A 15372-nucleotide genomic window follows, 5' to 3' on the forward strand; every position below is an offset into this window, starting at 1 on the left:
TTTAAGACAATTCAAGAAAGTGTCCAGGAATGGTAATTCTCCAGAATTATTGTAAAAATCACTGAGTTGAACTGAATCCTGGTGTTAATAAATGTTTGATTGGTGTAAATTCCTGCTGTCTGCTTTGCATTCTGCATTCTGGAACAAAGCCATGATTTATGAAGAGGAGGTATTAACATATGCCAAGTAAATGGCTATAAATCGAAAAATGATATTGTTACTTTTTTTTTTTAGATTCATCTGCAAAAGGGAGACCCCTGCTGGCCGAGAGCAGGTAAACGAACAAGACGTATTTCCGTTTCCGGTGTAAACAAGCGGGTTTAACAGAGAAATCAAAAACTTTGGTAGCACTGGTGGTCATTTCTTATCAGTTCAAATGTCTTCAGCTCCAGAAACAGAAATGAAAGAGGCAGATAGCGGGGTTCGCTACTACTGCACTGCTGGGAACGGCATGGAGCGCTTCCTGGTCGAGGAGGTGAAGAGAAAGCTGGCTGCCGAGGACGTGAGTGTTAGCATCATGGCTAACCAGGCTAGCCCCAGACACGACTGGGCTAACAGGTTGAGCTAATCCTTATTTGTTGACTTACCTACGAGTTATGGGCTTTATTAGAAAGGGGTGTGTTTCACTTAATTACGTTTTTAATTTTTTTATTTAGTGTGACTTTAAGGTGAGTCACTCAGAACCCCAACAAGAAGGGCTGCTTCGTTGTTATTCAGATGTTTGTATTTGCTGTAACCCTCTTATATTTTAGTTCGTTATACAGTAATTAATTGGACTGTTCTCGATAGGTTAATTTATAGAAAAACCCGCAACACAATGGAACCTTTTAGAATATGTTTTTATTATTATTATTAAATTATTTAATAATAATATATTATTATTATTATTTTTATTATTATCATCATTTCAATAAATTAAACTCAAGAAAACAAATACAGGCAGTAAATTCTCAGTTTAGACGTCTTGCAAACTAATTTGTGATAATTGTATATATCTATTGCTCGAGGGCACTTTTCCACACTTTGTTACGATTCAACCCCCAAACCTCATTGTATTTTACTGAGAGTTTATGTTATTGGCCAACAAAAATTGGTATATAACTGTCAAGTTATCACAAAAGTGTGCATTTGCATTTAGACACAGAGTCCTTATTTTCCACAGCCAGCTATTGCTGCTGTTGGAACCGAGAGCCCTTTAGGGTAGATCTCTATTAGCTCTGAACATCTGGAGACTGAAAGGTTTTACCTGTTCTTCCCTGCAAAATAGCTCGAGCGCTGTCACTTTTCCAGTCTTGCCAGTCTTCTCATTTAGATTTTGACCTGGACTATGACTTGGCCATCCATCCATTTAGCTCCAGCCATCTTCCCATCATCTGACCTGTTTGCTGGTCCCGGCCTAAGAAAAACGTTCCAGCAGTCTGATCTAGCTGCCACTGTGTTTCACGGGTGGCATGCGTTTCTTTTTTCTTTTGGCCTCGCGTGACCACACGAGACTGATACTCTGGATCTATGCGGCTCCTCCAGAGTACAGGTGGATTATCACCTTTATTTTATCAGGTCACTTCTGAAAAAACGAGCGGCTGTTTTTTTCAGATTTATATTTCTATCCATATTTTTCAGATTTTTGTCTGTTTCTTTTTTCTTTTAAAACCATATCTAAAGCATGAAATAGTTCATTATCGTGCTCTATTTTGTCACGTAACATCTGAATGAAATACACAGATGTTCGTGGGTTAAAATGTGTTAAAATGTGATAAAGGTCACGGAGTGTCCGGCACTGTACACATTATGTAGCCCATTTGAAATGTAATGCAGCTTGATCCTCATTGCAAGTTTCAGATATTTATCAAAGTCTTCTCCAATTCTTTTTTTTAAAAAATGGCTAGGTAAGAAATAATATGATTAAAATTGCTCCCAATTATTTTTTTCAATTCCAGATTCATCAAATTCCTGGAAAGGTGTTGTTCAGCTCCTCCGCTGCGATCCATAGAGTTTGCGACCTAAAAGCTGCAGAGAGACTTTTCCTTCTATTGAAGCAAGACTCTCCTGTTCGGATGCCCACCCACACCAGCCCAGGTACTAGCCAGACACCAAAGGGATGCCTGTGCATGTGTTAGGTTTTCCATAATGCTGTGTTGCTCATTCCTAGCAAAGGCGGCATCGCTGCTGCAGTCCAGACTGCTGGGTGACAGCAGGGGTCGGTGGATCAGCGCTGCAGTGACGTGGAGTCGCCTGCAGGGGGAGCTGGCCTCAAGCAGAAACGCCGTCAGAGCGAGCGCCACGCAGAGGGTTGGAGAGAACGGGAGAGGGAGTGGAAAGCAAAGCGATGAGGGGGAAGAGGGTCGCCAGGAGTCCAGGAAACGCGCACAGGAGTTTACGGCGGCGGAGGAGAGCGTTGATAAGAGACCGAGAGGAGGAGAACAGAGTGGAAGACGTGCGGAGGGACTGCAAGCAGAGGATGGTGTCAGGGAGCCGGAGGCGGTGTGTGGTGCCGGTTCCGGAGAAGAAGTGGAGCAAAATGTGGAAAGCTGTGGCAAGAGCGCGGATGGCTTGGGAAAAGATGCTGGTTGGGAAAGCGTGGGAAATGGTACGTAGGAGGATGGTTTTGTGAGTCGACGTCTTGTTTAAACGCAGCCACAAAGTGATGGCTGAAATGGATGGATGAAACGGCACCTATAGGATCAAACAGCGTCTGCCTTTTTTTCCTTAGTCTCTTTCAGGATCAGCTGTAAATGCAGCGGATCGCTGTCCAGATGCGTCAGCACACAGGTATGGAAAGATCCTTCAGACTCTGAGACTTACTATTTTCATGCATCTTATTCAAGAGTTAAAACAACAACACAAATCTTTTTTTTTCTTTTTTTTTTGTGGGGGTGGGTCGCAGACGTAAAAATGTGCTGACGTTACAGATTAACTCGACATTAATCAGTTTGGTTGTGTTAGAAAATATGTGCAGCTATCTCTCAAATGAACGTGAACTTTTTATGGGGCCCAAACGCTGCCCAGAGGCCTCTGTGTTGAGTGCTGATGCTTCCATGTTATGACTGTATGTCTGTAGGAGGTGAGCAAAGTGATGGGAGTGGGTCTGAGCCGACTGCTTGGCTGGAAGGCTGACGTGAGGAACCCTAACCTGGAGGTAAACCTTCTTCTTGGATTCTTTTTTGCTGCTCATATTTGGCTGTTTAACTAAGATGATTTTAAGCACTTAGAAACTGTGTTTCCCCTTTATTCAAAGTAAATGCAAGTCTTTAGCTGCTGGCTTCTTTCTGCAGATAAACGTCTATCTGAGTGATGACTACTGCCTGCTGGGAATACCACTGACCAGGTAACTGCCAAAAGATTTTTTGTGGATGTGCAATCTGATTTAAATGAAAGCCCAGTGATGTCTCGGTGAGATACAATAGATTAATTTGGAACAGCTTCTTACTGTTTTGAAAAAAACGGCCATTTCTTTGACTTTTTTTCAGGTTGCCTCTGGCTAATCGCAGTTATATTAAGACCACAGGGCTGAGGTCTACCATAGCCTGGGCCATGGCTTCGCTGGCTCAGATACAGGTGCGAAGACGCTCAACTGCAAGGTTCCACCCTCCTGGAGTCTTTAAAGTTTCTTTGAACAATAAGGGAGTCCCAACATCTGGCCCACGCAGCACCGTGAAGCGCTGCGTTCCACATACAGAGTTCTTCTGTTTTTGTTTTCTTTGTCACACCTTAATGGTTCATATCATCAACTAAGTTTTAATATAAGCAAAAGATGACCTGAGTAAATACACGAGGAAATTTTCAAATCATTTAATTTCTTAGGGGTAATAAGAAATGAGCTTCCTAGTTTCCTGTGGTTCATTGTGCTGCTGTATAAGCCCAGCACATTTGAGCTAAAGGGCATGAACTACAAATCAGACATTCACCCTCAGGATTGTCTCTGGTAAAGGACAGCATTCATGGTTCTGTTACAGAAAGTTGTCTAGTCCTGATGCCGCAACGCAGCCCCAGACTAACAAACTACCGCCACCCTCTCTGACTGTTAGTCTGATGTCTGATATGTTGCTTGTTTCATATTAATATGTGTAACTGTGTGCACCCTCCAAAAAAATTCTACTTTTGTCTCATGAGCTATTTTCCCAGAAAGTCTCAAGGATAGTCGTGATGTTTTCTGCCCAGTGTGAGGCAGACCTATGTGGGTTTTCTCCTCATTAGTGGTTTTCACTTTACAACCTCAGTTGGACGGTGTCTCAGTGAAGTGTAGACGTCTGGCTTCCTAGTGACTTCACCACGCTTCCATGTTTTCTCCACCTGGGGTTAATGGTTTTAACTGAGGTTCACTGGAGCTCAGACAAGAAACGGCATTATCCTTTCCAGACAGATAATGTCAAATACTTTGTTTTTCATCTGTTCTTGAATTTCTTCAGATCTGGGCGTGATGCTTTATGAGCTCTTTTAGCCTACTTCGTGTTGTCAGGCAGGTCCTGTTTGAGGGATTTATTGATTCTAAGAGACTGGTAGTAATCAGGTCTTGGTTTGGCTGGTGAAACTAAACCAAAACATGGTCAATCACACGTAATTAATGAATTAATAAGAGGGTTATGTCTCATTCTCACAGGTCCTGATTGGTTTGAATAGCTTCTTGTTCATAGTTAGAAAATGGTCATTTGAAGTTGTTTTTCACAAATGATCTGAGTTTGATATTAATTCTGGCTCATGATCAGAAAGATTTAGTTGAGCAAAAGTCTGTAAGAGGCAACTAATTTTCATGGTTTTCAAAATGCATAATACAGTTTTAATGGCTTTACGTGTTTTGAAAAGCAGGAGGATGTAATACTGTTGTAAACATTAATAGCGTTGTGTGTCTCTCTCAGCCAGGTTTTTGTGTAGTCGATCCAATGTGCGGCGTGGGAACCATCTTAATAGAAGCTGCAAAAGAACAGCAGGTGAGAGCGCAAGTCGGTGTGTTGTCTGTGAGGTTTGAATTATTAACAATTGATCTGATAGGTTTGTTTCTCTGTTACTACTGGGGTTGGCTTTGTATTGATGAAAATACATCTTTTTCATGAGCCATTAATTGTTAATTTTAAACTTTTCTTTAAAATTTGTTGAATTACATTGGAGTTTTATTTGTTTAATCTGGGGGCGATAAAGACCAGGGTCCTTGCGTACGAAGCGTGGGTACGCACAAAAAATGTGTGCCATGATATTATAACGGCCGATTTGATTTGGCACGTATAAAAATCAGCGATGTGTGAAAGTGTGCAGCAATCCATGTAAACATTTGACCTGCCATGAAAATGTGCAGCAGCAACCCGAACTTCTTGTCAATAAAAAAACACTATTGGCTAAAATTTACCCAAATATAAATATAATAAGAAATATAACATAATTTTTATTTAATCCACAGATAATGGATCCTGTTGTTTTTACACAAGTTTGAGCTTTTGTGGTATAAATGCGAGTAAAGAAATAGAATCCCATGTAGCCTGGTAAAATAAAGCAACGCCTCAACACAACCTCAGTCAGAAGTAAACTGTGATTATTGCTGTTTTTGTCACATGTAGATGTAAATCCACTTCGGTCTAACCAGCTTTTTCATTCTGACTGATAAATGAAACGGGGTCGATCAGCAGATTAACTCCTAACGAGTCAGAAGTGAGGATTCCTGAGGAGGAGACAACCACATGTCCAGAAATGGCTGCATAAAGTTGGGCGTCCTGCTCAGCTCAGAATAACACTGTAATATCATAATAATTACAATTTTTCTCATTAGAACAGAGCTGGGAACCAAATAAGAGCAGCGCGATGGCCGACTGGTATTTCTATATAACATTCAGACTTCTTAACCATTCCAAGGACTCCACACAGTGTGTGTGGGGTCAGAGGTCATCATCGAAGTATTGGAGGCATATTCACGTCGATTATCAGCATTAAGCTCTAATCAAGCTCAGGAAGCAGACATTTGAATCTGATAAACATTGTAGAACAAAACAGGAACAAGCAGAACATGTTATTATTATTATTATTTCCATCCAGTTTCTTTAACCAGTCGCTGATGTCCCTCTAGAAGCTGTTGGTTTGCTGTAATTCACTAAAAACGTCCCTCAAAGTGTCTCTGAGGCTGGCTGGCTGCTCGCCTGACACCAGGCGGAGGATTTCTGGGTGTTTTCACTGGTCTGCAGATGTAATTAGGGCCAAGGACAGGGCAGCCTTAGGAACACGTACAGGTGTGTACGACTCCAGGTAAGTTAGGATTATAACGGCCACGCAGCGGGGACCCGTCTCACCACCCTGTCATACATCTGCATTTTTTTGCTGCACTACAAGTTTCAGTTTTTCTCCACGACCAACGTCTAGTATGAGAGCTGCGCACGCTTTCGTACATGAGGCCCCAGAACAGTTGTTTGAAAAATGCAGTGGGGTCTGTGCTTCATGCGGACATTTTAGCTTTTGTAAAAGCCGTTGAAGTGCGATTGACGCCTGTCTGCCACTTGTTTCCTTAGGCCGCCTGTTTCCTGGGTGTGGACATTGATGATGGACAGCTACAGAATGCTGATGAGAATATCGCGTTCGCAAAGCTTCAAAGCAGAGTACACCTTCTGAAAGCATCGTCTATGGGTAGGAAAACCACCAGAGTATCCTAAGTGTTTGACATGTTTTCAAGAAAAGCCTTGAAACCCATTACCCCATCATACGATTGTGTATCAGGAAAATAATGCTCCCATATGACCTCCTCACGCGTTTAAACCCGTAGTGTAAACCGATCTACGGCTAAGTCAGGCTAACGCAGATTATTTTGGAGGTTATAAAAAAAAAAAAAACCAAAGCATGAACGCCACACCCCTCACACACCATGTAACCCAAACACACACTGCTGTGCAACAGAATTGCTGAGTGAGTGAGACTCGGATATTACAGCAGCTAAAATTAATATCAGTTCATCTAAGGCAGTTGCTCCTCAAATAGTGAAAGAGGGCATAAGTGAAGACTTGCTGTTTTTTGACCAGAAAATACAGGCCATCTAAATACAACAACAGCATCGCTGCTGTTTGGGCATTAATATGATAAATACTATTAATAAAATCCTAAAAAAGTACCAAACTTAATGTAACTGAAGTTTGTCTTTAATATTAATGGCTTGATATTTTTTGTTGCCATATGAGGCTCATAGTCAGTTAAAAGTTGACTGCAGGTACGAGTCAGGCTAAAAGCCATTTATATTGTTAATATTATATAGTTAAAAGGTGTGTCAATGTTGAAACATTCTAGTTGTTAGAAACTATTATGTTAGAAATTAACCAAAATATGACATACATTTTAAAAGGGATTCTGGGTAATCTTCAGAACGACAGCTTTAATGCATTAAAACAAAACAATAAGTTACATTTTTGACCCATTTTGTTGGGTTGGGGGGGCTGAAAAGTTTTCCTTCTCCAAAGGGGGCGCAACAGAAATGATTTGAGGCACCGGGAAAGCTTTACCCGTCTCGGCATGGCGGATTCTTGATGTCTAGACACCTGACCTACTTTCAGATTTTTGGCTGATAATTATCTTGGTTTTCAAATGGTCAGTTAATCCTTTATTGTGGAAAGGAGACGAGAATGTCATGGAAAAGTAACAAACCCTGTTAGGATGCAGCAGGACACTATAAAATCCCTTCTTTGAGCTTAGTCTACATGCATTATAATACATGGAAACACATTAAAAGCAACACAAACAACTATATCCTTCACTTGTTCATGTTTAGGCACATTTGCCTCTAGAACAGTCTAGAGGTCAACAGGGGCATCCTTTTTGGTAATGAATATCTGGCTATGTAGGTAAATATGAGCAAAAATAAAAATACATATAAAAACATTATTTTAAAATGCTGATAATCTGTGATTCTTCTACAGCACGAGGGTTTAGAAATCTAACAAAATCTTCCAATTCGTCCGATTGAGTTTGAAAGCGGTTCCATTGCCAAATAGTTTCTATTAAAAATACAATTCTATTTGTTCTTGGCTTCTTTTGTTTATAGGAACATAATTGACTTTAACTTGAATCCTCCTTGGTTAAATATATATTACTGCAAAGACGATCAATAGAAATAATAGACCTAACTTCATTCCGGTCAAGTAATGGCTGGTAATGCGTTGAGGTAAACAGCGTTTCATGCTCCACGGAGCATCTTTGAGAATCTGAAATAGTACCAGTCACCGTGTCGCCACAGTTGTCTCCTGTGTGGGAATCATTGTTTAGAAGTGTCGTGTATAAAATTACTCCGTTGCCCAGTGTTCCTCTTCTTTTTGTCCACAGTGTTGCCTCTGCCCAGCGCCAGCGTTGACGCCGTCGTCTGTGACTTGCCGTTTGGCAGGAAGTTCAGCACCAGAGAAAATATGGCCGAGAGCCTTCCAGTCATCCTCAGTGAGATGGAGAGGTTGGTTTTCTTTGCGAAAAGAAAAATTAGGTGGCTTTTTTTGAAAATTTTGTTGCGTACTTCACAGAATTCCTCGGCTGTGAGTCCTGTAAAGCTTTTTAAGAACATCTTGAATGTTTTTGACAGATTTCAGCAAGCATGGAAGGAAGGGTTTAAGCTGGGATTGATTGCAGACGTTTGTCGTTCTAGAGTCCTCCGTGTCGGTGGCACCCTGGTGGTGCTCCTGAGTCCTCAGTTGTCTTGTCTCCTGAAAAAACATCTACCACAAACACACGCTGGACCAAAGCGCAACGAGGCGGCGGCGGAGTCACAAACCGGGATAGAAAGCGGCCTCGTTTCATCGCCAGAGCAGCAGATTACCCAAATGCAGTCCTCGTCTTCACAGGAAACCGTGACCGTTTCATCTCTGGCACACCAAACCACCCTCAGGGTCAGCTTAGGGGCAATAGATGGACTTATTCATAGATATGTTAAAATACTTGATTAGCGATGACGGGAATAGCATTTCTAATATTAGAATTGTCTGTCATTTCAGGGAAAATGTATAAAGTATTAAAGTATAAATAAATATTTCTACATATAACAGCAGTTGTGAATTTTGTAAATGTTTTAACTTTAAAAGTTTGACTCTATCTTTCAGAATACTCCCATTTTTATCATATAGTGCCTATGGAAATGTTCACCTTTGTAAAGAACTGGAAAATGAGTGGTGTACTTTTTAAAGCATTTCATAAAAATGTTTTATTTTAAAAGATAAAAACATTTGTGCTTAGAAAAATTCTGTTGTGGGTTGTAGAGAACAGAAGTTAATTTTGGCAAAGGATAACTTTTCTTGCGCATTTTAGATTATTTTACACAGCACCGAGAAAGAAATAGTCAATCTACTTTGAAAACACGTTTTAGAAAAAACACACAAAAATAATCAAAAACAATAGAAAAATATGATATTTAATGAGTAGAAGTGTGTGAAAGTGCCACTTTGCTTTCACCTGGACTTTGGCTCGCTGACTTGCTTGAATGTGGTCGGGGTATCTTACAGCATTCTGCATCAATAGTGATACAAGTAGATGATACAAAGATCTGATTCTTTCTCTTTCATTGAAAGCGCTGTGTGTATGTATATATATATATATATATATATATATATATATATATATATATATATATATATATATATATATATATATATATATATATATATATATATTAGTGTTTGCACGTTTTTGCCAGTATCCCAAATGGCAAAAGACCGAGTTTTACATTCATGAAAAATAGTCTTCTTTAAACTATTCATTTATTTACTGTTAAATATTAAACGTATGTGCATTTTCAATGTCAAAGGACTTGGGCTAACATTAGTGTTGAAAAACAACTTTTTTTGTTTCGTTTTTTTTTTTTTTTCACTTTGAACAACAACTGGGACGTCTTTGGTGGTGTAAGTGACTGAGCTGGAGCAGATTTCTGCCATCTGCCACTGTGAAGCCCTGCTTAGCCCAGTTTTACGCCACGGCGTAGTGATTTCATTCTTTCCCCAGAGTTTCAGACGGTCAAGTGCTGCTGCCTGCGCTCTCGATTACCGAACAGCTCTCCCACTGTGATTGTATTAGCAAAATCAATAACAGAGGTAAACGCAACTGGGTTCACCTTTTCTCCTCTGACATGGTATAAATCGCTGCAATTTTTTTTAGATTTTTATTTTCATTATTTGTAAAATCTTAAAAGCTTAATTCGCAAATTTTGTCAGCGATCCAGGGTCAGTTTGCCTCTTTAAGTTCACCACCCCTCGTCTCCTTCGACACAAACGCCATGGAAAGGGTACGCCAGGCCTGTCCACTGCGCATGCTCGAAGCGCAGTGGAAGCCATGTTGGAGCTCCATTGGATTCGGGCTGGGATTTTTTGACGCCGTATGTTTTTCTTAAAAGAACCCCAGTTTTCGTCCTTTTGTCGGGGCTCTTCGGCCGCGCTTGATTGTAAACGATGAATTCCAGCGTCGACCTGTCCCGGCGGAATCCGCAGGAGGATTTCGAGCTGATCCAGCGGATAGGAAGCGGCACATACGGAGATGTATACAAGGTAAAAAAAAAAAAAAAAAAACTGCAGGGAGGCTCGAACCGAGTTCCATTATCGGACAGAGCCGTCAGACGTTGTGTACACTTTTCTTCGGCCCGTTGGCTAACTTTATGCGGGAGCAAACGAGCCCTGTGGTGGTTCTCTCTTTGTTTCCGGTGGTCGTTAAGAGCCTGTTGTTCTTCAAACTGCTGCGAGTGCTGTGTTGTTGTCCAGCTAGTCGTCTCCCGGATTCCATTGTCGGACGTCAGACAGCGTTTAGTGGATGCGTGCGCTCGGTTATTGTCGTTCTTTTTATTCAGTTATTTTCCTACAGTGCGGTATTTGAGGTCGGGATTATGCCGTTTTGCTTGAGGAGTAAAACCTCCACGGGCTCTGGAAGAAGAAGAAGAAGAAGAAAAAACAATCGGTGGAGCTAGCTGCAGCGGCGGATGTTTACTTCTTGGTGGGACGTTTTTTTTTTTAAGCTAGCTGTCCGACAACGGGCGCACGCATCGACGAAGCTAGCCAGGAGCTGGGCTGCTTCGTGCTAACGTTATGTTCAAATGGCCTTTGACGTTTCTCCTTTTTCCTGCCTTTTCAGTAACGACCCGTCTGTTTTATTTTATTTTATTTATTTTTTTGTTTGTTTGTTTGTTTAAACGTGACACGGCACGAACGTCGCCTGGCTCAAACCCCCAGCGGGGACTGACAGCTCCCCGCCTCCAGCAGCACCGACGCCGAAGTCTGGGCCGACCAGGCTGCACTTGGCTTGTGTTTACTCGCGAGATCTTTTGCTGGTCGCCTGGCTGCAGCTTTCTGGCTGGGCTATAATCTGCTCCGTAGGGCTAAGGGGTGTTCAGTTTGGGACGTGACATTTCCATCAACCCGTCCCAGGTTCTACAGGTTGTTTCTAGCAGACACACGGTGCAAGGCATGGAAGAAGGGTCCGTCCCAAACAGACACGATCTCACATAAAACACGGAGAAAGGCTGCCGGAAATGGCTAATAAATGCAATGAGGCAGAATAAAGTTGGTACACCTCGTAACCATTGTGGTTGCCTGATCTCAAGGAAATGTTTCACAGATTAAAACAAAACAAAAAGCCCATTAAAAGGGAGAGGAGCCTCATTTGGGGCAGTTTTCTCAGCTCTGGTCGGGGATTGGCAGCTGGGATACACAGAAAATCAGCTGTTTTTACCTCCTCCTGTCAAGTGCATGCACCAAAGCTAAAGGCAGCCCTGAATCTGACCTCCTTACAGCTGGCAGACAGAACCGGAAATCATCGCTGGTCCACTAAAGCCTGATCTCCACCGTTTCTAACCTGAAAGTCTTTCAGAGACCATGGTCGGCCTTTCCAATTGGCTGATTAGCGCAGATTGGACATTTTTGTTTGTTTGTTGGATTCTCTCTCCCCTTGTGGCGTTTACTCAGTCAGCCAGGGCACGGAGAGGCATTTGGCAGACTATATATTCAGTAAACATCTTAAAAATAACAAGATATCGAGTTGTGCTCCCGGCTCTTGAGCATTATCGACCGAAAGTCCTGGAAACGTTTCAGGCCGGTCGAGCACAGAGCCGCTGTCGGTTTCAGATGCTTGACCTCCAACGTAAGGTCAGCGTGTCGTATTCAAGGGGTTTGTTCTGCGCGGCTGTGGGCTGCTGCACTCCAGCTAATCTTGTGTGCTTCTAATTTAAAGTTCAGTATCTTTTTTGCCCGGCCTGCAACTGATAAGTCTGGCCCCGAGCGCCTGCAGCTGGACGGCATCTGGGAGCCGAGACGCCCGTCCAAAGCCGCGACGGCCAGCGCGCCGCAGGGTAACCGGCGCTGACGTTCGTTGCTCTCATCATGTGGGCCACTGAGACGTTGGTGGACCTGTAATGACGTTGTGCAGGGCGTGCGTTTTTGGTTTCATGTTAATAACCGGGGCTTTTCTGCGGATGGACCCGACGCTGCCGGATTAACGGATGTGCTTTGAGCACGGGGCCGTTCGGTAGGCCCCCACGCATGCCTATATTTGGTTCTGCCACTGCGTGAAAAAGTGAGGCTCGGACAGGAATGCCTGAGCAGGAAACAAAGCGTGAGCTCCGCCGGCTTGTTTTCTCCTGCGTTTGTGGGCCCGGGCTCTCTCTCTCCGCTCGCCGCCAAAGGAGGGGGATTGACTGATGGAGGGGACGGGCCCTTTGACCGGCGTATCACGTCTTTGATCCTCTGAAGAATTTGCCTTTAGGGAGCCGGTTCTGCCCAATTCTTCTGTTTTTTTTCCCCCCTCTTTCCTTAAACAGTAATGTTGTTTACTTTTACTTCTAACACTGCTATCACTTTTTTTTTTTTTTTTATCCCCCAATCCACAATTCTGATCAGAGTTGAACTCGCTTGCCAACGACATTCCGGACGGTGCAGCATTTATTTCTTTTTTTTAATTCTTGACTAATATAGCTATTTTATTTAATTTCTTTTTCCCAGGCAGGAACCCAGCAGGCCTCAGCGAATATCTGACACGACATAATTGTGAGCTCCTGTCTCTCTGCAGTCCTGCACCCTTTTAGCGCTCTCAGGGTTCGGTTTCTTTACAGTCAGTGACGTAGAGCTAACGCCCGGCTGTGATGAGCCTGGCGTCCAGTCGCCGCCGCCAAAAGCTGCCCTACGTACTGATTCGCCGCTTTATTTGGCTGCAGTGGAGAAAGTGCTCGTCTTCACATTCCCACGTCGTCGCTCGGCGTCTGAGAAACGGCCCGAACAAAGACAAGTACCAGCATGACGTGTTGCTGTGAAGTCATGATAACGTGCTGCAGCACAATTGCTTTTATATCTGCCTTTACTTGTCGTGCTGCAAAAGACTTGAGACACATGTGTACCTCCACGCCGAGGTGGGACTCCGTGTCCTCGCGGGACGACTAGGGCTGAACAATTAATCGCATTTGCAATATTATCGCAATTTTAATAAATGCAATTTCCAAATAGCAGAGGTCTGCAATTTTTGGCTATGTAATAATTAATGGATCAGACGTGTCCTTTAGGTCCTGGTAATATGTTTATATAAGTGGGTTTGCCTCCACATGGAAGGGAAGAGAGTTGCAGCAATGAGATAATATTATTTTATTACTTGTTTTAGAGTTTATATAATCACACTGTTTTTACTAGAAACTTTCAGGAATCTCACCACAGCATTAAGTGCGATCAAACTGATTAATACATAGACTTGTTTGTTGGCTGCACAAGGATCGATGTCCAACTCAACAAGCTATTCTCTTGAATAATAATATTCAGATTAAATAAAAACTTCTTGTTTTAAATAGTCCTTGTTTACAAACACAAATCTTTGTCTACAGGCCATTTTTGTTGTCTGATGCAGAGAAAAGTCAAAATTAAATCGCAATTATGGTTGAAGTACATCGCAATTTAGATTTTTGGCAAAATCGTACAGCCCTAGTATGTTTAAAAAGACATGATGAATTAAAATAAAAATAAAAAATGATCACATTAAATCGCAATATTAAGATAATAGATTATTTTCCAAAATCATTCAGCACTGGGAAGCGGTGGTGATCAATCATTGAGTCGGTTTTGGTAGTGATGTGTGTGCAAGGAGCATGTCAGCTATCTTATATGTATATATTTTCAGATGCTGAATACTGGTGCGACTCCTTTTAATCCCCGCTGAGTCACGTTAGCCTTATTGCCAGCCCCTCATAAATCTGGTCAGGTCTGCAGATCAGCGGTGGCGTGCAGAGACCTGTCTGGCTTGCAACATCAGTCCTCAGATCTTATTAAAACTTTGTCAATTTCAAACTACAGGTGCCGGTCATATAATTAGAATATTATCAAAAGGTGATTTTATTTATTTATTTATTTTACATTTTTTGTGATTCCATTCAAAAAGTGAAACTTGTATATTATATGAATTCATTACACACAAACTGAAAAATTTCAAGTGGTTATGTCCAAGCACATTAATATAGAGGTGAAGGGGAGGTGGTAGAAAAAAAGTGCACGAGCAACAGTGTTAGGCCTGTCACAATTACAAATTTTACTGGACGATAAATTTTTCTTAAACTTATTGCGATAAATCCTATTACTGTCAGTTGGAGACCTTTTTCCAGCTAATATGATAACGGCGTAAATAATAACGGCAGTATATCGTCTCAACATGACGGCTCAGACAAATGGAGTGGGTGGCGTCATTTGGTTTAAATCCAAAATACTGCCACCCTGCAGCGCTCCTGTTTGGCTTTGACACCGGTTTAATTTCTTTTTAAACCAGCGTTTCTCTGGCTCTGCCTCATCAGACTCTCATGTTAACTTTGAGCATGTGCCTACCTGTGACACAAGCTGGTCCCCCCCCCCCCCCCCCCCCCCCCCCCATCCACCCAACACTGTATTATAAGCATGGCTGGCTTTACTATCCTTGTTGGGTTTTCATTACTCGTCAGTTATAATAATCACATATAAAAGAAACAAACACTTGACATCTATCATTCTGTGTAACGAGTGAATATAATATACAAGTTTCTCATTTTGAGCGGAATTACTGAAAAAAAAACAGAACTTTTTCACGATATTCTGATATTCAGACGACTCGTTACGGCCCGGTGAAAACTACCAGTGGACCTCCGCCAGCACCTGAGTGTGTTATTTACAGCGCCGTGTTGATGCGTCCGGACTGCAGCCCTCTGCCTAGGAAGTTGACTTTTTATTATTATTTTTATTTATTTATTTTTTTAATTGGATGGGCTGTCTGTGGCCGCCTTCAGACCTCTGGCATCACATAAAATAATAAACTTTATCTGTAGTTTGTACATGAAAACGCGTACACAAGTTAGCAGCCGGTGTGGTTCCCCCCACCACGCATCTTTTTAGGATTTATAAAAATAACGTCAGTTGTAAACGGGAAAAACAATCATGGCGGATGTTTATTCTGATA

General features: G+C 42.1%; 2 protein-coding genes across 14 annotated transcripts in view; both read left to right on the plus strand.

Annotated features, from left to right (window-relative positions):
* The first annotated feature begins 294 nt into the window (after nt 1-294).
* Nucleotides 295-8984, plus strand: thumpd2 (THUMP domain containing 2). Of its 2 annotated transcripts, none has more exons than XM_036126697.1 (11): nt 295-558; nt 1938-2076; nt 2150-2587; nt 2711-2769; nt 3059-3136; nt 3273-3325; nt 3468-3555; nt 4854-4925; nt 6486-6600; nt 8281-8401; nt 8591-8984. In XM_036126697.1, the coding sequence occupies exons 2-11, from the start codon at nt 2055-2057 to the stop codon at nt 8886-8888; spliced, it is 1344 nt and encodes a 447-aa protein (XP_035982590.1). In that variant the 5' UTR covers nt 295-558; nt 1938-2054; the 3' UTR covers nt 8889-8984. The 2 variants fall into 2 exon arrangements, with proteins under 2 accessions (XP_035982590.1, XP_012707944.3); XM_012852490.3 differs by having other exon boundaries at nt 295-502.
* A 1242-nt stretch (nt 8985-10226) lies between these two features.
* LOC105917631 (mitogen-activated protein kinase kinase kinase kinase 3) overlaps nt 10227-15372 on the plus strand; it is a 56869-nt gene continuing 51723 nt past the window's right edge. For 3 of the 12 annotated variants that reach the window (XM_021310602.2, XM_021310605.2, XM_012852491.3), the window contains exon 1: nt 10230-10475. In XM_021310602.2, coding sequence (XP_021166277.2) covers nt 10380-10475 — 96 coding nt within the window. In that variant the 5' untranslated portion in view covers nt 10230-10379. Of the gene's footprint in view, nt 10476-15372 lie in introns of all 12 variants that reach the window. The other 9 variants (XM_021310604.2, XM_021310603.2, XM_021310606.2 and 6 more) reach the window with 6 other exon arrangements.

This window comes from Fundulus heteroclitus, chromosome 22 (assembly GCF_011125445.2).
Source record: "Fundulus heteroclitus isolate FHET01 chromosome 22, MU-UCD_Fhet_4.1, whole genome shotgun sequence".
Lineage (NCBI taxonomy): Eukaryota > Metazoa > Chordata > Actinopteri > Cyprinodontiformes > Fundulidae > Fundulus > Fundulus heteroclitus.